Source organism: Lissotriton helveticus, chromosome 2_1 (genome assembly GCF_964261635.1).
Source record: "Lissotriton helveticus chromosome 2_1, aLisHel1.1, whole genome shotgun sequence".
Taxonomy (NCBI): Eukaryota; Metazoa; Chordata; class Amphibia; order Caudata; family Salamandridae; genus Lissotriton; species Lissotriton helveticus.
The window spans coordinates 38,130,022-38,157,324 of NC_136059.1; the positions used below are offsets into that span (position 1 = coordinate 38,130,022).

General features: G+C 45.7%; 1 protein-coding gene across 3 annotated transcripts in view; it reads right to left on the minus strand.

The window, feature by feature from the left end:
• Positions 1 to 1,514: 1,514 nt before the first annotated feature.
• Positions 1,515 to 27,303, minus strand: part of LOC144817687 (long-chain-fatty-acid--CoA ligase ACSBG2-like) — a 1,080,196-nt gene continuing 1,054,407 nt past the window's right edge. For all 3 annotated transcript variants that reach the window (XM_078674432.1, XM_078674431.1, XM_078674433.1), the window contains one exon: positions 1,515 to 2,807. In XM_078674432.1, coding sequence (XP_078530558.1) covers positions 2,731 to 2,807 — 77 coding nt within the window. In that variant the 3' untranslated portion in view covers positions 1,515 to 2,730. The remainder of the gene's footprint in view (positions 2,808 to 27,303) is intronic.

The following is a 27,303-nucleotide window of genomic DNA, read 5'->3' on the forward strand; positions in this document are numbered from 1 at the left end:
CCGTGGACTTCTGACATGGACTCGTCTGGAGGTTCACACCCTTCGGGGGCTTCGAATGTAGGGGATCTCTTGCACCAGTGGCGTGTGATGGGAGCCTTTACTACTCAATGTGTAAACCAAAAATGGCTCACGCCCACCTTGAATTCACATCTCACCTAGATGCGTCTTGTGGATGCAAGTGGAATTGACTGCCCCCAATACACAGCGTGTGGCCTACTCGATTAAGTGGTCATGCGATTACTACACCCCTCCATGAGCTGATCGGGGCACATGGCCGCAACATGCTGCGTATGCTGCGCCCACCTACCCCTTTTCTAGCTGGAGAGGGGCTCCTCTACCCCCCCCTACTCACAAGACATGTATGCACACATTGCCTGTCTCTTGCAAATGACGTATGCCTCTCTGGTATACCTCTCCACCCTATTCTGGGGCTTGACTTACCTCCTCTGTGAAGTCTCATTTGCTTGTTTTCCTTTTTGTTTCCTTTGTTTTACTGTTTGGTCCAAATGATCCTGTTTGTTATTGATAATCTGATAGCAGACACAACGGAGCTGCTGTTGCTATAGCTAGAGATATCTTTTGCATGCGCCGCATGTTGCAGAAGATCTCTGCCTGCTGCGTCGATTGTAGTAGCTATTTCTTCATTTGCATAAAATTCAATAAACACATTCTAAAAATAAAAAAAACTCTACCCGCTCCCCATACAGAAATTAGCACAATTCAGATTCCTCATGCACACTTTCAAGGCACTACATAACACTGGTCCAGCATTACTGAACCAAGACTGCTTTCACAAAGCTTCCAAACACCCCTGCTTGTCCAGACTTACTTGAACACATTCCAGGTATACGTAAAACCAGATCTGGCTGTTGAGCCTTCTCACATTGCTCCCAAAGCATGGAACGACCTGCCGCTACAAATAAGAACCTCGTCTTCTCTTCTTGTATTCAGAAATAAGTTAAAGACCTGGTTTTTTGAGAAGCCGCACTATGTCCCAGACTTGACTCGCACCTGCTCAATGCCAGGATACCCCCCAGGTGATAGTACGCTGTACAAATCTGCCTTACATAACACCATTACAAAGACAGACCCACAGATTTCTTTTCACTTACCTCGGACAAACGATGTCATCTTAACTGACTTTTGTAAAGCCGAAGATGGAACGCCCAACATCCCTTTTTGCATCAAATAATTCACATCATTGCTGCACCCTACTCAAGGGTAACCATCACTACTGCACGTGCCTTCAGTACCTTACAGTAAACAGGATCCTGCTGCACAGCAGAAAAAGGACTGTGACAGCACTTCGCTTCAAAGTCTCAGAATACAAGGCATCTGCCTAGGTTTACCATGGATCAGAATTCCAGGTATCCACTGAAATGTAGCCTGGTCATGGACTCAGAAGAGTGTTAAGTTTATAGAGATTCTGTAGTTTGGAAATAGGAGAGCCTTAGAAGTGTCACTAGTGTATAGGCAAACTTATCAGAATGAAGAAGACACACAGGAAAGGAACATTTGGGTACTCTCTGGTTTATTACACAACGCATCATACCACCTGTTTTTCAATTTTATGATTCAATGCTAGTGCTCCACAGACGTGAGATGTGCTAAATTTATTACGAGCACCATAAAGCAGTCACCAGGGCTTCCATCTTGTTGAACCGTACAGCTGAAAAATGGCAGACTGATACAGAAAAGTGGAATCTGATAGGCTTAAGAATGCCCCTCCAGCTGATGTTCAGTGATCAATGAGGGGTCTACAATCCGGCTCCCAGTGAATGCCAGTCCGCTGTATTGGATCAATTACTTTGAGGCTTGAGAACTGTCTGTCAGGTGTATATAAAGCATTTAACCGCTAGAGGACTAATTATTCTCATGTTTTGTAGATATTAATGCAACACGCCGTGACTCTGCAAACAAATGCTGATGGGCACTGCTCCACTGCGCGGACATATTTTTTTTGCCAGCTCCAGAAATTGAATGTATGAAAAGGTAGATTCAAAGTCCAGGGTGCAAGGTGCACCATGCTCCAGTGGTGGCTGTAGAGGATCTGGGCTGATGATAGTGACTGGAGGTGTTATGAGAAGGAAGAGAAGCCATTTCCTGCTATGAAAACCTAACAGACCTTCAGGTAAACCCTTGCACTCTACATGTTCCATATCACCTTTCCATTCCGGAGTTTCTTTTCTTCTTTTTTTACACACACTTAATCTTCAACCTTAAGTTTTGAAGCTGCTGTAACCAGGAGACTTTTGTGCGACCCAACAAAAAAGATAAGCCATTTGGGTTTTTGTTCATTAGCCAAGGAAAAGTAGTGTTGATTCCTCAAGACTGGAACCATGTTTTTGAGACACCTGTTTAGAAAAAGCCCTATTAACACGATGAGCGATCAGTTTGGAAATTCATGCTACTAAGTCATGTTTGTAAGTAAAAAAACATAAAAGGCAAACTGTGTGCATTTCTATCGCTTCCCAGTGTAGTGCCTTGTTCACAACAATTGTGAGGTGTAATGCAAAGCCACAAGATCATTATGAAGTGCCTCCTGGCCTCCAAGAGCAGATCATAAAACCGAAGCACCTCCCTGGACAGCGGACAGGAAGACCTGGAAGTAGAATCTTCAGAAAGGGGATGTGTTTTAGGAAAAGAAAGTAAGGTTCCAAGTTGTCTCAGCTTTATGGAGTAGGTGTGAGCAGGGTCAATCTATTTCTAGTCCAATAGGAGCCCTTTGCTTCAGTCTTTGTAGAAGTTCTCAATCTCCTCTTCGTACATCTTCAAGACGACAGGTCGCTTCAGTTTCAATGTTGGCCCTGCGGGAGAAGACAGAAAGACATGAGCAAGTAACTCCTCATTGCAGCCACCAATCATACCCACTCACACGCTCCCCAAATGAGAAGCCACTTTCACAGCCTTATTATTTTTTTTTAAAATCTGTTTTTATTAAAACAAGCGATTTGGCGATACACATTGAAGCATATATATCGGATGCATTTACAGTTCAGGTAGATCATGATTCGCATTCATTACAATTCTTTGTGAAATATCCACTGACTGACTGACCCTTCTCGTTACCACCCCCCCCAGCAGCTCCAGTGTCCTTCTCATCCTTCCTCATCCTCATCGTCCGAAATATCTATATTTGAATCTGGCAGTGGGTCACATATGTTCCCTCGAAAGGTATTCCACGCCGTCCATATTTTATTCCACTTCCTTGGGCAGCCCCTAGTCATATATACTGTACGTTCAGTGACCATCACCAGGTCCATATTCCTGCACAAAGCTGTCAGTGTCGGAACCTCAGCTACCCCCCATTTCTGCGCTAAGTCTCGTTTGGCAATCAAGAAACCCAGTGTTACCCAAGTTTAAATGTGACGTAAAAGGTCATTAGGTTCCCATATGTTTAGTAAATACCTTCTCGGATCTGGTAAGAGTGACACATTTGTTGTCTGCGATATGGTGCGTAGTACCTGCCGCCAATATCCTGTCAGGATCGGACAGTCCCATAAAGTGTGTAGAAATGTACCTTCCTCCCCACAGCCCCTGAGGCAGAATGGGTGTGTAGCTCTTTGTAGTTTGTGTAAGGTGGTTCTAGTATAGTAGATGCGGTGTAGAATTTTAAGTTACACTAGTCTAAGCCTGCTAGATATTCCCACCTCTCTCGGTGACGCCAATGCTTCCAGCCATTCTTGATCATCTATCTCTCCTATCTGTCGCCCATTTTACTCTTAGTGTGTTTGTGTGATCTGGTAAGTTATTCAGTATTTTTCGATATGTAAATGAAGTGGCCTTATCCTCCATGTAGTCTGTGAGTAAACGGTCTTCCAGCGGGGAAGCCTTTGGGACCTCTGTGTCATGTGGTATCACCGCCATTAATGCGTGGCGTACCTGTATGTATCTAAATTTTTCATTCGGCCCAAGTTATATTGTCGTTGAAGCTGATCAAAGGGTATCATTGTCCCCTTATTCCATAAGTCTCCCACTGTGGAAATGCCCATGTTATCCCATTGTGTGAAGCCCTTACATCGTCGCAGGTGTCCCAGTAATTTGACATCCCACAGCGGGGTCAACTTGGTTATCACTCCTTTCCAGCCCAACCGAGCTTGTGCCGCATGCCAAATCTGGGCAGTATGTTTCGTAGGGCCAATCAATTTCGATATCGCTCCTTTGTTATAAAGCGCTGCTAGTATGTTATTTGTTCCTAGTTGTGCCCTATCCGCCCTGTAGGCTGGGTCGTCTTGGGGTTTGTGGAGCCAGTGGTTTATAATTTTAAGTTGTGCTGCCCAATAGTACAGCTGGAGATTTGGAAGTGCAATCCCCCCCCATCGTACCAGCTCCTATACAGTTTCACTTGAGCAATACGGGCTGGGCGGTTACCCCAGAGTAGGGTCGATACTTGTGCTGCTACTTGTTAAAAATAGCGGGGTGGGATCTGGTCGGGTGCATTTTCTAAGATGTAAAGGAATCGGGGGAGCGCTTTCATTTTGTACAATGCGGCTCTCCCGAGCAGTGTGAGGGGTACCGATGCCCAGTGTGTCACATCGCGGCGCAGCCTTCCCAGTGGCGGTGTCAAATTTTTTGTAAAGAAGTCGGTTAAGGTCCTAGTGATGTGTATTCCTCAATATTTAAAGGAGTCTTCCGCAATCAATAACGGGCATTCCGTGGGAAGTGCTGGCATCGGTCCTTTCAGGATGAAAACGACCGATTTAGTCCAGTTAAGTGCGTAAACCGACTATTTCCCATGAGTGTTACAAATATTAAGGAGTTCAGGTATGCTTCTCTCCAGCTCTGTGAGATATACTAACATGTCATCCGCGTATAGTGAGAGGCGGTCTTCCCATCCCTCCCTCCAGCTGATCCCTTTCAGCAACGGGGTTGGCCTAATCAATGATGCCAGTGGTTCCAGCACTAGTGCAAATAAGAGCGGGGACAAGGGGCATCCCTGGCGTGTTCCCCTCGCGAGCGGTATCTCTTCTGACATGTGGCCATTGGCAGTTACTCGGGCCAGGTATACAGGAGTCGTATCCATGCCCTGAATTGAAGACCAAAACCTACCCGTTTCAGTACTCCAAATAGGTATTCCCATTCCACCATATCTAACGCCATTCGAGCGTCTAATGATAATATCACCGTTGGGTCCGTTAGGGATGGGGCCTTAGCCAGCACCCCTTATACACATCTCAAATTAAGTGCCGTATTCCTGTGGGATAGAAAACCAGACTGGTCCGGGTGTATCAAATGCGGAAGATGGGCCATCAGTCTGTTTGCCAAAATTTTTGCTTCTGCATTTAACAAAGAGATCGGCCGGTATGATGCACAACCTTCCCAGGTTTAGGGATTGCTACTATTGTCGCGATACGCTGGTCCAACGGGAGTTCCTCTTTCTCCAAACTTTCCTTATACATCGCCAATAGGGGTGGGCCTAATGTATCTGGCATTTGCTTGTAACATTCGATGGGTATCCCGTTAGGTCCCAACGCCTTTCCTGACTGCACAGCATTAATTGCAGTTTGCAATTCTTCAAGAGTCTGTTCCCTTTCCAGTTCCAATGCCGTCTCCAGTGTCAGAGTTGGCATCTCGATGCGTTCCAGGGAATCCAGTATCTCTGCTTCTGTTAGCTCTGCAGTTGGGAGTGTATACCTCACGGAAATGTTCAGCTAATAAGTGTACTATTGCTTCTGGGTGTGTGTGTAAAGTTCCCTCCTGCCACCGTAATTGTTCTATTCCCTTCGTGCCCTCATCTTTCCTATCCAGCCATGCTAGCATTTTACCAGCTTTGTCCCCTATGTCGTAGATTTTGTGTTTAGTCATTGTAATATGGGCCATTGACCATTTCTCAAGGCAGTCCTTGAACTGTCGTTGGCGGAGTTGCAGGGTATGTGCTGCGTCCTGAGTTGGATCTAGTGTGTAAGCGGTGTCCGCCTCTGCAAGTGCCAGTTCTAATTCCGTCAGTTCCCTCTGCTGCTGTCGCTTGTGTCCCGTGATGGACGCAATAGCCTGTCCGATAAACACCGTCTTGTAGGCTTCCCATACTGTAATGGCAGAGTCTACCGATGCTGCGTTTTCTACAAAATAGTGTTTGGTTGTAGTGCGGTGTTCTTTCCTGATGACAGGAACCTTAAGGTAGCCCGGATATATGGGGTACAAACGCCGGTGTGCTTTTTCTTGACAGGAGAGTCAGCATTATTGGTGAATGGTCTGAAATACCTCTTGGTTTTATTTCCACCTTCGCGACAGTCTGGATACTGGTGTTCAACAATAGAAAATAATCTATCCGGGAGAGGCTATTATGAACTGTGGAATGATATGTATATTGAGAAGTAGTGGGATGTATGTGACTCCAGATATCTATGAGACCCATAGCCTCTACAAACCCCTGAAACCGTGAGGGTCCAGGTGCCTGCTGCCGAGCAGGGTATCTGTCTAACGCTGCATCAATTGTGGTGTTGAAATCCCCTCCTATGATAAGGTCTCCCTCTGGTAGTGTGAGTAGGAATTCGCCGAGTGCCGGCAGAGCCATCGAGTGGAGTGCTGTCGGTTTGTATACCGACACTATAGTCAGGAGTCTGCCCTCCCACTGGCCCTGTACTGCTGCGAATCGCCCTTGATCATCAACCTTAGTCTGTAAGACCAAGAACGGTGATGTCTTCCTAATCAGGATGCCAGTACCCCTGGATCCCGAGGAAAATTCGGAGTGTGCGATCATTTTGTACCCCCATCTATCCAGCGTTTGCATGCTGTTCCCGTGAGATGCGTCTCTTGGAGCAGCGCCAGTGCTGGGCCATGATGTTTCAGAGCCAGCAGTATCAGTCCCCTCTTTATTTTGTCCCCCAGACCCCTCACGTTCCATGTTAAAAGTTTAAGGGGTTGAATTGACGACTGGTGTGTCAAAGTATCCGGGTTTTTAGGGATGGAGTCCGACGCCATAGATAAAGCTTAATTGTGTGGGGTCCCCCATTTACTGGGTTTCGGATAGTGGCTTCGCCGTGGAGGCAAAACGGAACCTGAGAGAGTGCCTAAATGTCGCTTGCCATGTGTACGAGAAAGCCATTCCTCTGGTGTGTGTCGTGTCTCCTGAGCTAGAAGGCTATTTCGCAGTCGCTGCAATTTCTTATGAGCCTCGCCATTAACTATCGCTAACCAATTATAAAAACTAACAACCTTTCCCCCCCATTTCCTTCCCCGCCCTCCCGGACTCCCTGCTTAGCGGTTCTGCAACTACCCGCCACCCCAACTCAGCAGAGTGCTCTTGCCCACCCAAAAACAGTGTACTTGCGTGTCCAGGATAGGAGGTCCAGTGGGGCCCCAGCCCTTCTGTACGTTAGTTAGTGCCTTCATGATATCTTCTAGGGTGATTTTTTTCGCCCCGTCTTCTTCTTGTCCTTCCCCCATAGGTGAGCGCCCATCCGAATGGGTTGTCGAGCTCTTCTCAAAGGCAAATTTATCCAATTTTGCCTGTGTGGCACTGTTCTTGGGGCCTCTCCCTGCCATGGCGTTTTTGCGTGGGGTATCGGACTCCTTGTGGTACCCGGGTATGTTGTTTGGCCGCGTTTAGTGGGAAGGCTATGATAGGTACAGGTAGGTTTATCCTTCACATTCGCATAGGCGTCAAGCGCTCTGTGTCACAGCCGTCTCGCGTCGCCGGTGGTATCTAGATAAGTTGTTCCCTGGCTCGGGCCTCTTCGTGTCGCAGTCCCTTGCCCTTCGCCACTGTTTCACCAATGCGTCCGTCTCTGCAGAGTGACTGTGAGCTCGACTTTGCAAAAGGAAGTCTGTGGTGGTTAAACTGTTGTAGCGCTTCCAGGCGTTAGGGGGGTCTGGCTGTGATTTACAGGTCCATGTAGGCCCTCGTGCACCGCCCCCGTGGCACGCGGCTGGTCAGTTAGTCGCTCAATTTTGAAGTCTGCCGCAACTCAGTGGCAGATGGCGTGCCGAGTTGCCTCAGGGCTCACCAGTATAGTCATCAGGATCTCTCCTTAGGCAGGAGCGGTTTGCACTGGCGCTGTTGTGTGGGTCTCACGGGGTTGCAGTCCTCACAGGGGTATCGCCACTTCCAGCCTGCGCGCAGCGCTCACGGGCCCACACGCCGCCTCCTGTGTTATCACCGTCTCGCCGTTCGTTGCTGCCGCCAGGGGTCCGTTACGCCTCCACCGGTTTCCTTGGGCTTCACTCGGGGTTACCGTGTGGCATTTCAAGCTGCCACCCCGCCTTCGTCCGAGGCCGTTTCTGCGTGTCGGCGCAGTCCCTTCCACCGCTGGCCGCACTCTTGGTCTGCAGGTCTCTACGTATCGCCGGGGGCCGAGGGTACTAATGTCCGTGTCCGCTGTCTCACCCCGGTACGCGCCATCTTAGGCTCCGCCCCGGGCGTTCATCCGTTCAGGCCTGCCGCAGTACGGGTCGCGGCGCTGACGTCGGCCGCTCCTGGGCACTCACCATTGGCACCACTTCCCGGCCTCTGATCAGCTCTGGAGTTTCACCAGCTGTAGCCGCCCGGCCGCGGACCCTGCTCTTGGAGGTCAATATTTTCACGGATCAGTGCTCGGATTGTTGGAAGGGCCGCGGAATCACCGGAGCCCCTCAACTAGGCAGCCACCATGTTCGGCCGCTAGCCATGCCCCCCAAAGTGGTGTCCACAGCCTTATTTTTAACCGAAACTCAATGGGCCCAATTCACAAAGGTAAACCTAGACCAAACGTCTAACTCTCCTACTAGTAAAATTAGACATGTGGTCTAGACTTAGACACAACGTCTAACTTTACAACTAGGAGAGTTAAGACTTTTGGTTTTAGTTAGACTTAGTCTAAACCTAGATCAAAAAGTCTAACTTTACTACTAGTAAAGTTAGACCAAAAGTCTAAGTTGAGACCTGAAGTCTAATTTTAGACCTAAAGTGTAAGTTTACCTTTGTGAATCGGGCCCTTAGACTTTTGGTCCAAGTTGATCTCTGTGAATCAGGCCTAATGTATTTTTATGAAAGATTTACAGATATACTTTATTTTCTTCAAATTTGTGAAAGCGTTGGGTGAGGGTTCTAAGAGTCTCCTTTTAACTATTAAAAGACCGACCTTTTTCTTGCTCACACAAGAACATTTTCAATCTTCTCTAACCAAGTGTTGTTTTCCAAATCTGCATTTGTGAGCAACAGAGCCACAATGGGCTCTCTGTCAGATCCCAGCTCACCAGCACATGAACTCCAATCGAATATCTGGGTCTCATTTATCTATGACACCGCAGTGTGAGGTTTCAAGGTGTTGTCTTTGTTTTGTGATACTCTGTGGGAACTGTTTGCACTTGGTGCGTGATGACCACTGCTGTGCAATTATCGATTTATGAGATGCATCACGTAGCAGTGTGGTAGAGGACGTGCTGTTGCGCAGTTTATGGTTTTTCAGTACGCCAGCTGCTTTGAATAGGTCAGCAGGTGCCGTTATGGCGTTTCTTAGGATAGTCTGCTTTGCTGGTTACTGCACTGGGTTGTCCAAACAGAAAGTTTGGGTAAAGGTCACGTGCAGCGGTGGCATTACTGTTGGGAGACAGAAGTGGAGAGATCTGCTGGGCAATGGTACCATCTTCTCATATGTGAAAGTCATTGTGAGGTGTGAAGTAGCGGCAATAGTGTATATATATTTGGGACCTTCAGTCACAGACTAGATTAAAGTCCTCGAATTGACTAGCCGTGTGGGCAGAGCTCTTCAGTTATTCCATTCCTGTTCATTTGGTGATGACTAGATTATTGGCTGCACAGTACTGTTGATGGACAACCCTTGTAACAGATATGGAGGTGTAAGCTAGTTGACTGCCGACAGCGGAGTGCTATGGTACTGTTATCTGTGGCTCACACTAATGTTATGTATGAACTAACATAAGTACATAATACCCCAGCGAAGCATGAGTCAGCCCGCTTACCATCTGATTACAAGTCATTTGCTGGTTGGGTTGTTTTCAAACTGTGGATTGCGAGCTAAACACAGAGTTTGAGAGTGCGACTGTCTTTCCAGGTTCTGTTGACAGGATGTGTGGTGTTTTAGTGGTGTAAGAAGTAGCCAGGTTTTCAACTGTCTTAAGTTGATATCCTGCTGGACCCTTCGAATGCTGGCTGGTAGGGAGTTTGAGCTTGGCGGCTTGTACTGAGAAAGAAGTGCCTCCTACGGATTTCTAATGGGAAGGTGGTATGATAAGAGGTGCTAGCCTGGTGCACATTGTCCTAATTTGTTTGTATTGTTTGAATTTAGCTTGTAAGTATAACAGACCTTCTCCTTGGAGGCTCTGTGAACAATGCAAAGCGTTTAGAACATTGTTCTTCTAGGTATTGGTTGCCTGTGGAGTGATTACAAGATTAAAGTCATGTGTTCTCTTGGGGACAGGCAGAGAAGGAGTCTTTCAGCAGCATTTTGGATGAGTTGTATTTTGCTTATGATGAATTCAGGCCAAGGTATAGGCTGTTGGTATAGTCAAGCTTGGAAATGATCTAAGGTATGGTAGGATGCCAGGTAGTGTTTTCATAGTGTAGATGGCATTTGTTTTTACTTTGTTAAATGTGGTATCAAATATAGGTCTGAAAACATGGTTACCCAAGGTTTCTGACTTCTCTTGATATTGTTGGAGGGGGCTCATGTTGGCAGTCGGCTGCTATTTTTGCCATTTTCTGGCAGGTTAGAAGCTCTGTCTTCGCGATATTTAGCTTTAGATGCTTATTTGACATCCATGTGTTTATGGCCCAAAGGCAGTTACGTTTTAAACTGTAGAGATCTCCCAGACCATCTCATTTTAAAAATAATTTGGGTGTCATCTACATAATTGTAACAGGTGGGGTTGAATGAAGTAGTCCGGCTTGGTAAGGGAGCTAGGTAGATGTTGAATAATAAAGGAGATATGATGGATCCCTGAGGGCACACTACACTTTTGTGTTGGAGAAGCGGATATGAAAGGTGGTACCACCATTAATTCACTGTCACAGCTGAAAGCCATGAGCTCAGTGGGCATTAGCTGATCTCCCTTCACATCTTTAGTTGGACATTGCGTTACTGGTTGAGGGGGTGAGACCCTACTGAAGCAGCAAACTCAAATTAGCCTGGGCTTAACTCTCTGGTAGCTTGGCACAAAGCAGGCAGGCTTACCTTGGAGGCAATGTGTAAAGTGTTTATGCAGTACATCAAACAGTAAGTGAAAACACATTTCATTGAAAATCCCGCACCAATTTAGACAAATAGTGTAAAATCCAATAAAATATGTGACAGCAAACAAACAAAAATCCAATCAGTAGAACCGGAGATTTGCAATTTTAAAGATTTAGGTAAAAACAGGGCCTAAAAGCACAAAGTGCCACTGTGGTTATATGGTTGTGCTGGACCGGGACAAAGTCACGAGTTGAGGTCAACCGCAATGGACCATGGGCCAGATACAGGGAGCCAGTTGTGCCCTCTGAACAAAGAACCTTTAATTCTAGTTGCACATGATTGTGAGAAAGCTCGTCGAGGAGGCGTCGCACCGCAGTGGTTCTGAGGGAGCTGCTGTGATGTGTATTCCTGCACCATTATTGAGGATGCTATTGACTAGGTACTTGTAATTGGATGTCCTGCATTCAGGCTGCATTGCGTATCAGGGACTCTGAAAAGACTGCGTGCTGCGATGTGGAGTCCGGCGTTGGGGATGAATCGTGCTGCAGTGGTGCCAATGCAGCTGCGATCCGATGTGTCCCACTGCATCGATTCCGCTTACAGGACCACAGCTGGGCTGGCAGAGCACTTTCAGGCCCACTTCTAATGGTCCAGGACTGGAGTGGCACCTGGAGGGACGGGGGCGCAAGGCTCACACAAGTAGGTGTTGGGTTCAAGATGGTTAGAGCCTTTTCTGTCCCTGAGGCTCTGATCAGGAGGCCAGCCAATTGGCCCTTGGAGTCACTCTGGTGGTCCTGGGATTAATGCAGGTTTAGTCCTTTATCTCAGGCAGCAGGGCAGCAGGGCAGAGAGTGGCCGTCATTTTTGCATAAAAGCACAGAAGTCCTTCAGAGTCTTCCACACGGCCAAAAGTCAACTGAAGACGTGGGACATTATTTATACGTGGAGCCCGCTTTGAAAGAGAAGGTTCTGAAGGTTTCCACCCCAGAGTTGCTTGAAATGTTCTGCCTCCCTGCCCTGTCCCCAGTATGTATGGGGTGAAAAAAGACTACTGTCAAACCCTTTGTGAGTTTGCCCAGGCAGAGCATTTATGATGTGCAAGTGTGGTAGGTGACAGCTCCTCCCCCTCATCAAGTCAGAGTTTAAACTGCACATAGGCTGCAATGGCAGACCAGAGACCTGTTTAGAGGGACACTTAAGTGAGTAGCATAATCAAAAGCAGCAGTTTCCTTTCTGAAAAGTTTGGTGACAAGTTTCTTATTTACCACATGGACAGTTAGACCTAAGAATTCCATCGTGTTGTCACTAATTTTACCTTCCAGACTGAGATTCAGAGAATTTTGATTCGATCTCTGAATGAACTGTTCTGCCACTGTACAAGGACCATCCCAGATGATAAACAGGTCATCAATGTATCGCAGCCAAAGAATCACATGGCTGCGATACAGATCCTGGGTACGTGCAACTTGTTGCTCCCAGCATTTTTTAATTTTTAATTCTTATTTACCCACTGGGATAAATTTACTATGTGACTAGCCTTACGTATGAATATATTAATATATTAAGCAATGTATTATTTTGCGCATGTATGCGATGTAATGAGTAACATATTACTCTTGCGCATTATTTTGTTTTTGCCCATGTGTAGTAACAGCTGTCTATGCCGTTTGGCATTCATTCATGGTACACAAATTGATTGTTATAACATTCAGTGGAGTCATTTATACTTTATATATTGGGTATCAACACAATATGATTCACTATGCTCTGTTTCTTTTGGCGGTTTATGTCACTTGGCGAATGCACTATTTCAGCTGTTGAGGAGATATAGTAATTTTGGTATTTGTTTTTCATGAAAACCCCTCTTTAAGATGGCCGGCGTTTGCAATAAGCGTTCACTGTGAAGTCCTACATCTATGTTTTGGTTTTCACTTTGTGTGTGTTTTTGCACTTGTACATACTCTATATAAAGCACAACCTTAGACATGGGTGGTACCCGTGATCAAGACGAGTCTGTCGTCGAAACGCGTTGGGTTTTTCATCCAGCTCAGAACACCATGCGAATGATTATGGAAAAACAAACCTGTTTCTTTGCATCTGACAATGGAGTGGTAACATTTCTTTCTGGAGGGGAGTGCGCCAGCAATTTCTTATTGCTTTCGTGATTGGCGAATATATATATATATATTATATTATTCACTTAAAAAACCATAGGTTTCAGGGGTGTTCTAGTTAGCTGGACATTTCACTCGTACAAAACCATAGAAATTCCTCCGTTATAGTTAGTTCTGCTAACTAACTCGCGCCCCTCCAATGAACAGCTGATGACATCACTTATTACATCACTCATTATGTAATATGAACGAGTGAAATGTCCAGCTAACTATAACACCTCTGAAACCTATGTTTTTTTCAGTAAAAGTCTAAGGTTTTTTAAATGCTAATTTCTAACTAGAGCGTGCCTGAAACCTATGGTTTTTTTCCGTGAATTTCAAAGGTTTTCAAATGCTAGTTTCTAACTATGCCTACAGAGGTAGGACATGTGAAGAAAGAAGACAAAACGCACAGAAAGAAGCAAAAGGAATGCAGAAAGAAGCAACAGAAGTCCACAAAGACGATGAAAAGTGCAGGAAGAACCAAGACATCTGCAGAAAGAACCAACAAAAGAGCAGAAAGAGGTCTTGTTACAAAATAATCCTGTGCACACAACTTCAGACGGGTACAGATGGTAACTGACTGACTAACCAGACCTAGAGCCAGTGGTATGCTAAAAGACACTTAGAATACAGTGAAAACACCTACATACACTAGGGAACACTATGCCTTGTGGTACTCCTGTGATTAGCATGACCACCTCTGTAAGGCCATAGTACATAATAGGGCAGGGGGATTAAAACTGCCTCTTAAAACGCTCTACGGGGCGCGTTTGCACAGGGAGGGGAGGGGCCCGGAGGTGACGTGTGCAAACACGCCCTGTGGCCTTTTTAAGTTGGGAGATGAAGTCCCCTTGAATCCGGACGGTCCCTGGGGTCCAACTAGCCAACCGGGTACCTCCAGTAAGCGCCACAGAGCTGCATTGCAGAGAGGTGTAAAAAGGGGTGTGGTCTGAACCACCACTCTGTAACGCAGGCCTCTGGCACTTACTGAAGGTACCTGGTGGGCTAGTTAGCCCCCAGGGGCCCTCAGGATTGAAGGGGAATTAATTACCCAACGTATAACGCGCCACAGGGCGTGTTTGCACACATCACTTCAGGCCCCGCCCCCTCCCTTCACCACTGTGGAAACATGCCCCGTGGCACGTTTTAAGTTGGGGGATTAAGTCCCCTTGAATCCTGACGGTCCCTGGGGTCCAAATAGCCCACCAGGTACCTCCAGTAAGCGCCACAGAGCTGTTGCAGAGAGGTGTAAAAAGGAGAATGGCCTGGACAACCTCTCTGCAATGCAGGCCTTGGGCGCTTATTGGCGGCACCTGGTGGGCTAGTTGGCCCCCCAGGGGCCATCAGGATTGAAGGGGAATTAATTCCCCAACTTAAAACGCACCACAGGGCGTGTTTGCACACGCAGAGGGAGGCTGCTTGGCCCCCCTCCTAGGGCTTCTTTTAGCCCCAGGGACCCCATCCCCCGGGGCTCTGCCTTGTTTTTAAATTTTTGGGGGAGGGGGGCGCGTGGACCACCTCCCGGGCCATTTCTAGCCCCGGGGACCCCATCCGGGAGCTGCTGACATGCAGCTCCCCGTGTGGAAAAGCAATTCAGCTTTGCTTCATTGAAGCGAGAGCAGGTTTCCCTGCTCTCGCTTCAATGAAGCAAAGCAGTTTGCAGTGACAGGGCGGGAGCGACAATGGTAAAGACAATGGTACAATAATGCAGCATTTAAAATCTATTAAAACATTCCTTAATTGGATTTGTAAAAGCTAGAGATGCCATCAATTATAACCCAATTAATTTGGTTATATAGATACCAATATCATTATTGCACTAAATAATTTAAGAACATTATGAAAAAATACAGTTAGTCACCTCGCCCTCTATTCCAAAATAATATAAGCATCACCCTACTGAAACACTATTAGTGCAGAGAAGTGCAAAGTGCAAAATAAATATTTAAAAATGTTAATTAGCAAGGAGGGGACGAAATGTTAAATAAAAGTATTCTCTTTCTGATAGTTAAACAAGATGGAACTAGTTAAACTATATATATATATATATATATATAAATATATTTCCTGATATTTATGGTCACTCGTAAGCATGTAAAGAAGCCCTCGCTGGCATTTAACCCTGACGGAGTCTTGGTATCAAGCTCCAATATATATCTCGTTTCCAAGCGGCGCAGTTTAGCTTCACGATTTCCTCCTCTTCTCAGGGGAGGAATTGTATCAATGACAAAATATTGTAAGTGTACTGGGTTACTGTCATGATACTCCTCAAAATGGCTAGCTACTGGGTAAGCTTGGTCCCTGTTGTTGATTGCTCTTGTGTGCTGGAGCATCCGCTTGTGGGCTGGCAGTTTGGTACTACCAATGTAACGCAACCCACATGGACACTCCAGCACATAAACCGTGAACTCCGTTTTACAAGTCAGTCTCCTGCTGATCGCTATCGGGTCTGACTTGAAGGGACTGTTGTAGTGAGTTTTGTTACGTGTGAATTTACATGCTTTGGAGGTAGGGCATTTACATAAACCTTTGTGCGATGAAAGTCAATTGGAAGTGGATTTGGGTTCCAAACTACTAACCAAGCTGTTGCTCATACAGCTAGCTTTTCAAAGGTCAAGGCAGGTTTTACCGGTAGATGTATGCCCAGGATTGGATCACTCGGCATCAGACTCCAATTTCTATTTAGAATCCTTCTAAGGGCCTGGTGTTGCCTATTATAGGTAAATATGATCCTAGATTTTTGCTCTAAATGAGCTTGGTTTGTGTCCACCTGGTTAGTTTTCACCACAAGAGCCTCTACTCTAGACAGAGTGAGTTTATTGATCACTCTGTCTATAATGTTAGGAGCATAGCCCCTTTCCTGGAACCTACGTCTGCTCAAAGTCTGAGCTAAGTTGCAATCCTCCTCAATGCTACAAATGCGCTTGATACGTAGCATCTCCCCATAGGGGATGCTCTGTATCAAGTGAGGCGGATGATGGCTACTAGCATGTAGCACTGTATTGCCAGCAGTAGGTTTCCTAAATAGTTTGGTAGCAATTGTATCATTGTTTACAAATACCTCCACATCCAAAAGATACATTGAGGAATTGCTGATGTTAGAGGTGAAGGGAAGGTTGAGACAATTGTTATTGATCTGTTCAATGAACTGGAGTGCGCTAGATTCAGACCCTCTCCATATCAGGAACAAATCTATGTATTGCAACCAAATAAGCACATGTTGTTCAATTATGTCTTCGTATTGTCCCATGAGGACCTGCTCCTCCCACAGCCCCATATGCAAACAGGCATAGATGGGAGAAAAGCAGGCCCCCATTGCAACACCCCTAATCTGCTGATAAATTTGGTTATCAAACAGGAACACGTTTTGTTCCAGACATGTGGAAATCATAGTGGCTAGCATTTTGTTGTGCATGGAAAGATACATGGGTCTTTGGTTTAAGTTATGCTGAATAGCCTTGATGCCATCATAATGTCTAATAGACGTGTTAAGAGATGTAACGTCCAATGTTATTAATAGTAGATCAGGACTCCATGTGAAGTTACTTATTTTCTTTAGGAAGTCTGGTGTATCCAGTAGATATGATGGCAGACCTTTGATCCATTCTTGCAGAAAGTAGTCCACATACTTTGATGTATTTTCCATAACACTGTTAGTGGCAGAGATTATTGGCCTGCCCGGGGGTTTGCTAGCACATTTATGAATTTTTGGGTTTAAATATAGAGCAGGAATGACCGGATGTTCATTTTTTAAGAAGCGGTATTCATCTTCACTTTTCAGACCACCGCTCTTCCATGCCAATAGCTTTAAGTAGTAATCATTCCATGCTTGTTTGACAATGTGTATATTGCTTTTCTTGTAATATTCAATGTGACAACTTTTGTAATGCCTCTTCCATATACAGCTTGCGTGGCCATAGAACAACGTTACCCCCTTTGTCTGATTGTCTCACAATTCAATTGTTGTTCTTTAGTTTCTTCAACTGTATATAACAATTATTTTGTCTGTTATTCCTATGATGGGCATTGTTGGTTGATTTGTACAGTTGTTTAAGTTCCAATGTAAGTTGGTTATGATTGACGTCTAGGTTATCATAAGGCATTGTGGGCTGGAAGATGGACTTTGCCTTGAATGGTATTTTGACAGTACCTTTGATGTCAGTTATCTCTTGGCCTGAGACAGTTATATTCAGATATATATTCACTGAAAAAACCTTAGGTTTCAGAGGTGTTATAGTTAGCTGGATATTTCACTCATACAAAACCATTGAAATTTCTCAGTTATAGTTAGTTGTACTACCTAACTCTCACTCCCGCAATCCACTGGTGATGATGTCACATATTACATCATTCATGACATTGTCAGTGACATCACTGATGACATTTCAAATTACCTCACTGATGACATTTCAAATGACCTCACTGATGACATCATCCAGTGAATGTGGTTTAGTTTGTTATTTAAATATGTATTATATATACACCAATCTGCATTGAAGAATCAGTGGATATATAAATCTCTGGATAGAGGATTTAGTAGCAGTTTGTGATTGTTTACTTGAGTAATTTATAGTGTCTCACTAAATATATTGGATAGTGACTAAACTGTGTGAATATCTGTATTACTTGGTCAGTTGTTGTGTAAACTGCTGTACCAGTTGGTTACTAGCTACGTGAAAGTCTAGATTAGTTATTGATTACTTAACTGAGTATTTGTATGGCAGAGTGAATGTGTGTGTGGTTCAGTGGGTTGTGTGTGACTGCCCAAAGATGTGTGAATAGTTGATTCAGTAGGTATATGAGGTTAAGACTACATGTTATAACAGTTGTCTGGATGACTAAATATCTTTTTTGATGTGGTGATGAGCAAATATATCTCTCAATGGTACATGTCCAACAAACTAGAAAAATAAAAGGCAGTGTATGTGACATTTGTTGTATATAAATAAGTATACATAAGATTCAGTGATTGTATGAGAGACTATGATAAATGTATACTTGTAATAGTGATTTTATAACACTAAATAGGAGTTACTATCTATATGAATAAATGAAGTGCTGTTTGTATACGTGTGTAGCTGAGTAAATATAAGTATGATCCATTGTTTGCATAAGTGAACAGGATGTGTGCTAGTCTAATGTAAAAATAAGTGTATATGTATATTTGATAGTGTTCTATTGATCATTGACATGTGTGAGTGAATCTATAGTGAAGTGATTAGATGTGTGTAGATCTAGGAATCACTGAGTTGGTTTTTAGAAACTTGTATTGCTGTGTCAATGGATTCACATATGGTACTCTGTTTTACAGTGAGTGATGAAAGGTTATACTAGTGTATGATGGTGTATCTGACTTATGTGGATGATGTCATCAGTGATGTCATTTGAGATGCCATCAGTGATGTCACTGACCATGTCATTAATGATGTAATATGTGACCATCACCAGTGAATTGCGGGCCGGAGAGTTACAGTTCGTATAACAGACTATAACTGAGGAATTTCAATGGTTTTGTATGAGTGAAATATCCAGCTAACTATAACACCTCTGAAACCCATGTTTTTTTCAGTGAATTTCAAAGGTTTTTCAATGAGAATTCCTAACTATAACCCGCTTGAAACCTATGTTTTTTTTCAGTGAATTTCAAAGGTTTTTTAAATGACAATTCCTAATTATAATGTTCACCACTCCCCCATATCTTCAACAAGAAATTAAATCTGCAATCCTACCTAAAAAAACAGAACAGAAAGAAACAGAAATAGTTCCACTTACCACTAACAAATCAACATTTAACTAGTGTAAGGACGTTGACTATGTACTGTGTGAATTACATCCAACTCTCACCCATATTTCAAGAGCAATATGTGATAGAGTTACTCATTTTACAATTTCGACACCCAACAAAATCACAATACCAAGCGCCACTACCACTACAACCACCCCTCCTGGCCCTTCCCTCTCTACTACCTCAGAGGCAGCGCAAAACAGGACAATGGACCTTCCCAGAATAATATATCCCCTCAACAGCACACTAGCTCAATTTTCAGAGATGTGGCAACCAACTATGTATAAGGGAAGGAACTCGCATCAACAATAATTTACACATTGCCAAGACTACAGGTAAAATGCTATACATATCTCACAAAAGAATCCAAAAATGTTTCCATGTGTAGATATACCATTGATACGTGTGTACTGTACAGTGGACGCAGCCATATTATCTCAGACTCTGGGGAATATCTCGGTCATGTCGCTGTGTTGTCTCCCCCTCTTGAAGCAGAACTGAAGTGGGCTGATCAAACGTACGCAACGTCAGCGTAAGAGTATTAATAATTAGCCTACGCCTTGGGCGTGGTTCACTTCTGCAAAGAGAAAAGACTGCCACAGCGAAGGTCCTCACCCTGCCATGTGGTGGCTGCCATGACCACATGCCTCCTCGATACAGGCCGATTGCGTACTCAGCGCCACAGCACCGCAGACATATGCCTGTATCGACTTCTGCCTTCGATCTACACTGTGGACAGCAGGGTTCAAAACTTGAATTCAGCTTTGGATCTACACTACGCACAGCATTGAAGTTATCCTTCATGTATGTAAGGCAGAGACAATTCTACTCTCTGTCCTCAGACTTTGTTAAAATAAGTGATACAAATTTGTCGTCAGTATCTGTGCTGAGTACTGCCTTTGATCTACAGTGCAGTCAGAGTTCACAACTGGATACCAGTAGCTCTTAAGCACTACAGACAACATTGAATTCAGTCTCAATTTATTTATTTATCTATTTTAGTGTTGTATAGAGCGCGAACCAGACCCATGAAGGTCTCAGAGCGCTTTACAGTAGTATCAGGTGGGATACAGGACAGAGGGGGAGGAGAGCCAAGGGATTGGGAAACAAATAGATACAGTATATGGCAAGAAACAATCATACTATCAGGCTACCTTATGGAATAGGAGCAAAGCGATACAATAAGCTACAAAGCAGTCTCATCACCCTGGAGGATTGTTCGGAAGTGCAGGGTGGGTAACAAAGGGAGGAGGCCAAGGGCTAGTGCCGAGACGATAGGTAAAGTCAGGTTACGGAGGTGATTGTAAAGTGAATTTTAGGAGAGGAATTTTCCCATTAGGAAAGTTTTGGTCTCCTTTGTGAAGTGAGCTAGAGACGGTATTCTTCTGATGGCGGGTGGGAGTGAGTTCCATATTCTTGGGGCGGCCCCAGAGAGAGCCCGATTGTACGTTTTTTCTTCTTGAAGCGTGCAGGTTGGATCAGAAGGGCTCTGGCTGACCAGGAGTTTCTGGCTCCTCCGGATAACACAGGTTTCTGTGCGAGAAAAGGGGACTTGGAATAGAGAGCCTTGTGGGTGATGCAAGCCAGCTTAAATTGGATTCTCGCCTCAAGTGAAAGCCAGTTCAGAGCTTTAAGGTGGGGCGAGACATGGTCGAACCTCTTAGAGCCAGTTAGAAGTCTGGCAGCGGCGTGGAGGCAGGCTTTCAAGGGTGCCAGAAAGATCTTGGGTAGGCCTGTGAGGGTGGAGCAACCATATTCTAGCCTAGAGATGACTAAGGCCTGAATTGCCGATTTTAGATCTGGGGGGTCGAGGAATGGTTTCAGGCTTGTAGGTAGTTCAAGTGAAATCTGGCAGTTTTGGCCATCGCATTGATGTGGCCCCGCATGTTCAGTTTGCAGTCTAAGGTAATTCCCAGGGATTTAGCAGAGTCCACAATGGTAGGAGAGCAGTTTAGCACTGTGATAGTCTTGATCCAAACTTGAATGTCTGTATTGGCATTAGGAGGAGAGATCAAGAGGAACTCAGTTTTTTTGGCATTGAGTTTAAGCAGGTTAGATGTGAGCCAGTGAACAGTCGGCTTCAGGGCCTCATTCAAGGAACGGATATCCTCTGGAGAAGAGATTTTGATGTAGAGCTGTGTGTCGTCGGCATACATTTGGTAATAGATATTGGCAGAGCGCAGCACCTCAGAGCGTTTTGAGGTAAAGATTGAAGAGGGTAGGGGACAAGGTTGATCCTTGAGGAACTCCAACTGTGATCGGTGAGGAAGCGGATAGGTTGCCGTTGATATGGACTCAGAGCGGTTCTGGAGGAAGGAACTAAACCAGGCCAGAACAGTGCCATCAGGCCCTTCCTAAGTTTGAGGCGATTCAGGAGAATTTCGTGGTTAACCATGTCAAAAGCCGAGGATAGGTCAAGGAGGATCAAGAGACTGGTTTTGCCTTGGTCAAGGGCTTGAATGGCATCATCCAATGTGCAAGAGTGTGGTTTCCGTGCTGTGTTCAGGTCTGAAACCAGATTGCAAGTCGTCTAGAAGGTGGAAGTTGGTGATGCGTTGGCTCAGCTGTTGCTGTACACATTTTTCCAGCACTTTAGCTATGAGAGGGATGTTTGAGATTGGTCTGTAGTTGTCAGGAGAAGCAGGATCTAGTGTAGGTTTTTTTAGGATGGGGACAACCTGGCCGGCTTTGAGAGAGTCAGGAATCGATCCTTGCAGGAGAGAGTAGTTGAATATTGTCGTCCAAGAAGAGATGATAGCCTGAGAGGCAGCGGCAAGGCAGTTTGACAGGAGAGGGTCATTGAAGTGATTGTTGGGGCTTAAAGAGTAAAGAATTTTTGAGACCGAATGTTCATCAGACTTTGAAGTTGGACCACAACGCTTGGTTTTTGATGGAGGTCTGGAAGGGCAGCGCGGAGTGGGGAGGTAGAACCGGAGGGGTTTGGGAATATGTAGCAGACATGAGTTCCTTTCCTAGGGCGGAGATTTTATTACAGAAGGAGGAGAATTGCTCGCATGGGATTGGAGGTATTGGGGTTTCTTTGGATGACTTAGCTAGTTTGTTGGATTGGTGTTTGACAAACTTGAATAATTTGTGAGGTCTATTCTTAGCGTTATCCAGTTCTGTTCTGAAGAATTCTTTTTTAGAGTGGATGATTTTTTTGTTATAGGAGTTTCTGGCCTGACTGAGAAGTTTAAGATGGTCTGCGGAAGGGTGCTTTTTACAGTTCCGTTCTGTTTGCCGGAGGGACCTCCTCTCATTGTTAAGGGATCCGTTAAAACAAGGGGTTCCTGTCTTTGATCTGTGTTCTTTTCAGTTTTACCGGGGCAAGGTCATCGATTATATCGTTGTTGAATAATGATCAGTGAGGTTGTTGACCGTAGTGATATGGGGGTAGGGGGAGGTCAGTTGCACAGCGGGCAGCCAATTTCTCATGGTCAAGGTTCTTGGTGTCTCTGATCCATCTTTTGAGGATCACCGGTTGCGGTGTCCATGTCTTGTGACTGCCAGGCAGACGGAAGGCGATAGCGTAGTGGTCAGACCAGTCACAGGGATCTATGGAGGTGAGTTTGACCGCAGATTCCTTGGAGATGATCCAGTCTAGGATGGCACCTTTTGAGCGAATGGGGAGAAAGCAGGCTTGGGTAAGGGCTTGGTCGGTCAAGAAGTCTGATGGCATTGACCTGCGGGTCCTTGGGGTCGTTCCAGTGCAAGTTGAAGTTGCCAAGGAAAATGTCATTGGAGTTGTGGGAGGCCTTGGCTGTGATGATTTCCATGAGGTAGTCTGAAGGTATCATTCTTGCCTGGGGGGGCGGTAAAAGGTGTGTAGTCTGCACTGAAGGGAGGGGTTGTTGCAGATAGAGAGGGCAAGATATTCACAGGAATCAGTAGGTTCGGACAGAAGTTCAGTGATAAGGAGGTTGGAGCGGTAGATGCAGGCAATGCCACCCCCTTTTTTTTTAGATTGCCTGTCCAGCCTTACGATGAGGTAGTTGGGCAGGACTAGAAGGTCTAGGCAGGGCGAAGAGGATTCATTTAGCCAGGATTCCATCAAGATCGCTACGTCCGAGTTTAGGTTCAGGATGAGATTGGCGACATCAGCGGCATACTTTACCGCAGAGCGGCAGTTGATAAGGAGACCGGATAGAGGGGGGACGGTATGCGTGACGTGACTAGGGTCGGAGGTTGGGCCTAGAGATAGGTTACTGTTGACTATCCCTCTGTTGCGGAGAGTGGCTGATCTATAGGGATTAATTGGCACCGTGCGTATGGGTTTTTCTTTCTTCGGGTCAGAGGAGCATGAGTATTCATAGCTAACGAGGAGGTCTGCAATTTCATCCTCCGAGAGTTCCATAGGGCTGGTCGTAGCAAGGGTAGGTTTGTAGGTTAGGAGGAGGGCCTGTACTTCTTCCTCTGCGAAGTAGCAGGGTTGCCTGTGAGGGCGCAGGTGTCTCAGGGATAGCGGGAATGGGTGGAGAAGGGGCTCGGAGTAGGAAGGGGAGAGGGGGTAGAGTTCTGTGAAAGCCTGATCTTCGAGAGAGTGAGCTCGGAGAAGTGCAGGAGGTTTTTGAGGTCCATGAAGGACTTGTGGATGCTAAAGGTTAATTCAGTGGGTTTGCGGTGGAGAGTGTCCAAATCCCTAAAAGAGGGGCGTTCTTGCGGGCAGAGTGTCGACGGTGTGGGGACGGGTCTGGTGGAGAGTACAGTAGGCTTAGTAGTGTGGCTGAGACGACCAGAGTCATGAGATCCAGTATCCCCATGGAGGAGAGGGTTTAGGGAGGCTACTGATGGCTTGTGTAGGTGGCCTGGTAGACGAGCAAGGATGTCTAGAGGGTTGGGCCAAGGGGGAGGGGGGGGCGTATCAGAATCCGCAGGAGAGGGATGGGAGTGTAGGTTGGAGGTCGGGGGTAAGGGCTCGTCGGAGTTGGTAGGTGCTGGATGCATAGTAGGGAGGCTCTGTCGGTTTGTGTTGGGAGCCCTGTCGTGGGTGGCTGGTGAGAGGGCAAGTTCCCTTGGAGGTTTTGAGGGGGAAGGTGCAGGGGGAGAGAGGATGAAGGGGGGTCGTGTACATGTTTTTTTAAGGAGAGGGAAGAGGTCGCAAATTTGTTGAGGTCTTTTGGTGGAGCTTGGATCAGGACGATGCAGTTTTTGTATAAGGTAATGGTAAGGTCAGCATGCAGGTTTGCGGATGGTGCGATCGTGAGCTTGCTGCCGTGTGGAATGTTCCTAGTATTATGTACATTGAGGAGGTTAGAGAGCGCGTTGCGCCGGACGTTCTCTTGGAGTAGAAGATTAGGTCATTGATGATTGAGCCCTTGTCCGCGCTGGAACGATGGTCAGAGACTAGGGTCTCAGGGTGCCTTTTCAGGATGGAGTGTTTGAAGGATTTAGCAGCGTTTTGTTTTGGGTTGGGAGGATAGATAACGGTGTAGGTGTTGTCGCCTGTGGGGGTCAGGCCAGGTCCAGCCATGTTGGGGAGAGTGTGGATACTCTCGTCCAGTAGGTCTGTTGAGAGTAGTGAGGTAAGGGGTAGGTCGAAGTCCCAGTAAGACTGACCTATGTGCAAGGCTTTAGGGGCACAATAATGCCACGAAGAGTTGCCGCCTCTAGAGGGTGCAAAATGTAGTGATGGTCCAGAGAGACAGGTCAGTGAGGTCAGGATATTCCGCTATCAATGGGAGTATTCGAACCGGAAAAAAAGGAAAGACCATTGTACTATGTCCTCAGATTTTGTTAAAGTATGAACAGTAGGAAATTCAGCCTTAATTTATTTAATGCAGAGACAATTCTACTATAGGTCTTAAGATTTTGTTTAAATAAGTGACAAAAAGCATTCCTCCATGTCTGTGTCAACTACTGCCTTCGATCTACACTGCGGTCAGCAAGGTTCACAACTTGAATTCAGCTTTCCATGTACACTACGGACAGCATTCAAGTTATCTTTGATTTATGTAAGACAAACAATTTTGTTAAAGGATGCCACAATAAAAACACTCCTCAGTGAGTATACTGAGTACTGTTTTCAAATGTACACTGCGATCAACAGAGTTTACCACTTGATACCAGTGGCGTATAAGCACTACAGACAACATAAAATTCAGTCTCAATTTATTTAAGGCAGAGACAATTGTACTGTGTCCTCAGATTCTGTTAACTGTGACAAAATAGCATTCATCGATGTTTGTGTCAACTACTGCTTTCGATCTACACTGCGGACAGCAGGGTTCACAACTTCAATTCAGCTTTCCATCTACACTACAGACAGCATTCAAGTTATCCTTGACTTATGTAAGGCAAAGACTATTTTGTTAAAGGATGCCACAAAAAACATTCTTCAATGAATGTACTGAGTTCTGTTTTCAAATGTACACTGCGATCAAAATAGTTTACCAGTTGATACCAGTGGCGTATAAGCACTACAGACAACAGAAAATTCAGTCTCAATTTATTTAAGGCAGAAAAATAGTACTGTCCCCTCAGATTGTGTTAAAGTATGTGACAAAAAAAAGCATTCCTCAAGGTCTGTCAACTACTGCCTTCGATGTATACTACGGACAGTAAGGAATTCAACCTTGACTCAGCCCCACCCTCTTCAACATCTACATGAAACCTCTCGCAGCCATCGCACGCCAGCACAACCTCAACATCATCTCTTACGCCGACGACACCCAGCTGATCCTCTCCCTCACCAGAGACCCCGACACCGCCAGAACCTGCCTACACGAAGGGATGAAAGACGTCGCCGAGTGGATGAAGGACAGCCGCCTGAAACTGAACTCGGAAAAGACGGAAGTCCTCATCCTGGGATCTTCGCCCTCCGCCTGGGACGACTCCTGGTGGCCCCCAGCCCTGGGCACAGCACCCTAGCCAACCGACCAGGCACGCAACCTGGGCTTCATCCTGGACCCCTCCCTCTCGATGACCAGACAAGTCAACGCTGTCTCCTCATCGTGCTTCAACACCCTGCGTATGCTTCGCAAGATCTTCCGCTGGATCCCGACCGAGACCAGGAAGACTGTCACCCAGGCACTCGTCACCAGCCGACTGGACTACGGAAACGCCCTCTACGCCGGAACCACAGCCAAGCTACAGAAAAGACTCCAGCGCATCCAGAACGCCTCCGCCCGACTCATCCTGGATGTCCCCCGACGCAGCCACATCTCCAGCCACCTGAGGAACCTGCACTGGCTCCCCGTCGACAAGAGGATCACGTTCCGGCTCCTCACCCACGCACACAAGTCTCTCCACGACCTGGGCCCCAAGTACCTCAACGACCGCCTGACCTTCTACACGCCCACCCGCCAGCTACGGTCCACCAGCCTCGCCGCCGTACCACGCATCCGAAGAGCCACCGCCGGAAGATCCTTCTCTTACCTGGCTGCCAAGACTTGGAACTCCCTCCCCATCCACCTTCAGCTGACCCAGGACCATCTCGCCTTCAGGAAACAACTCAAGACCTGGCTGTTCGAGCAGTAGCATACCCCTCCCCCCAAGCGCCTTGAGACCCTCCCGGGTGAGTAGTGCGCTATACAAATGGCATGATTGATTGATTGATTTAATGCAGAGACAATTGTACTGTATGTGTTCGGATTTTTTTTAAAATAAGTGAAAAAAATCATTCTCAGATATCTTTGCTGACTACTACCTTCGATTTACAGTGCGGCCAGCAGGGTTCACATCTTGAATTCAGCTTTGAATCTATATTAACAGCATGAAATTTAGCCTTGTTTTTTTAAGGTAGAGTTAATTGTACTTTATGTCCCCAGATTTTGTTAAAAGATACGACAACAAAGAATTTCTTGATGTCAGCGATCTACATTGTGAGGGCTAATCATTCAGATAGAATGACGATTCTACAGCACGCATTCTAGTAGGCAAGAGACATTATACCACTGCGACCCCCCCGAACCACAAATTAACAAAAGTTACTTACCTGTAAACTGTGGTTCTCCAGTATTGGTGTCTTTCATAGATTCACATGCTTGAATAATTCCCCGTCGTGGAAGTGGGAGTCCCACGGTACATAAAATAGTAGTAACATATATATATATATATATATATATATATATATATATATATATATATATATATTATATATATATATAACATCATAAATATACATATACGCACAAGTTACTACTTGTGTAACGATATATCTGTAAGAGACATTAGTTAGTATTAGATTCCTTACCTTAGAATATCCCCAGGCGTCAGACTGGATCCGGAAATTTTTTGCGTAGCAGTACCCTTG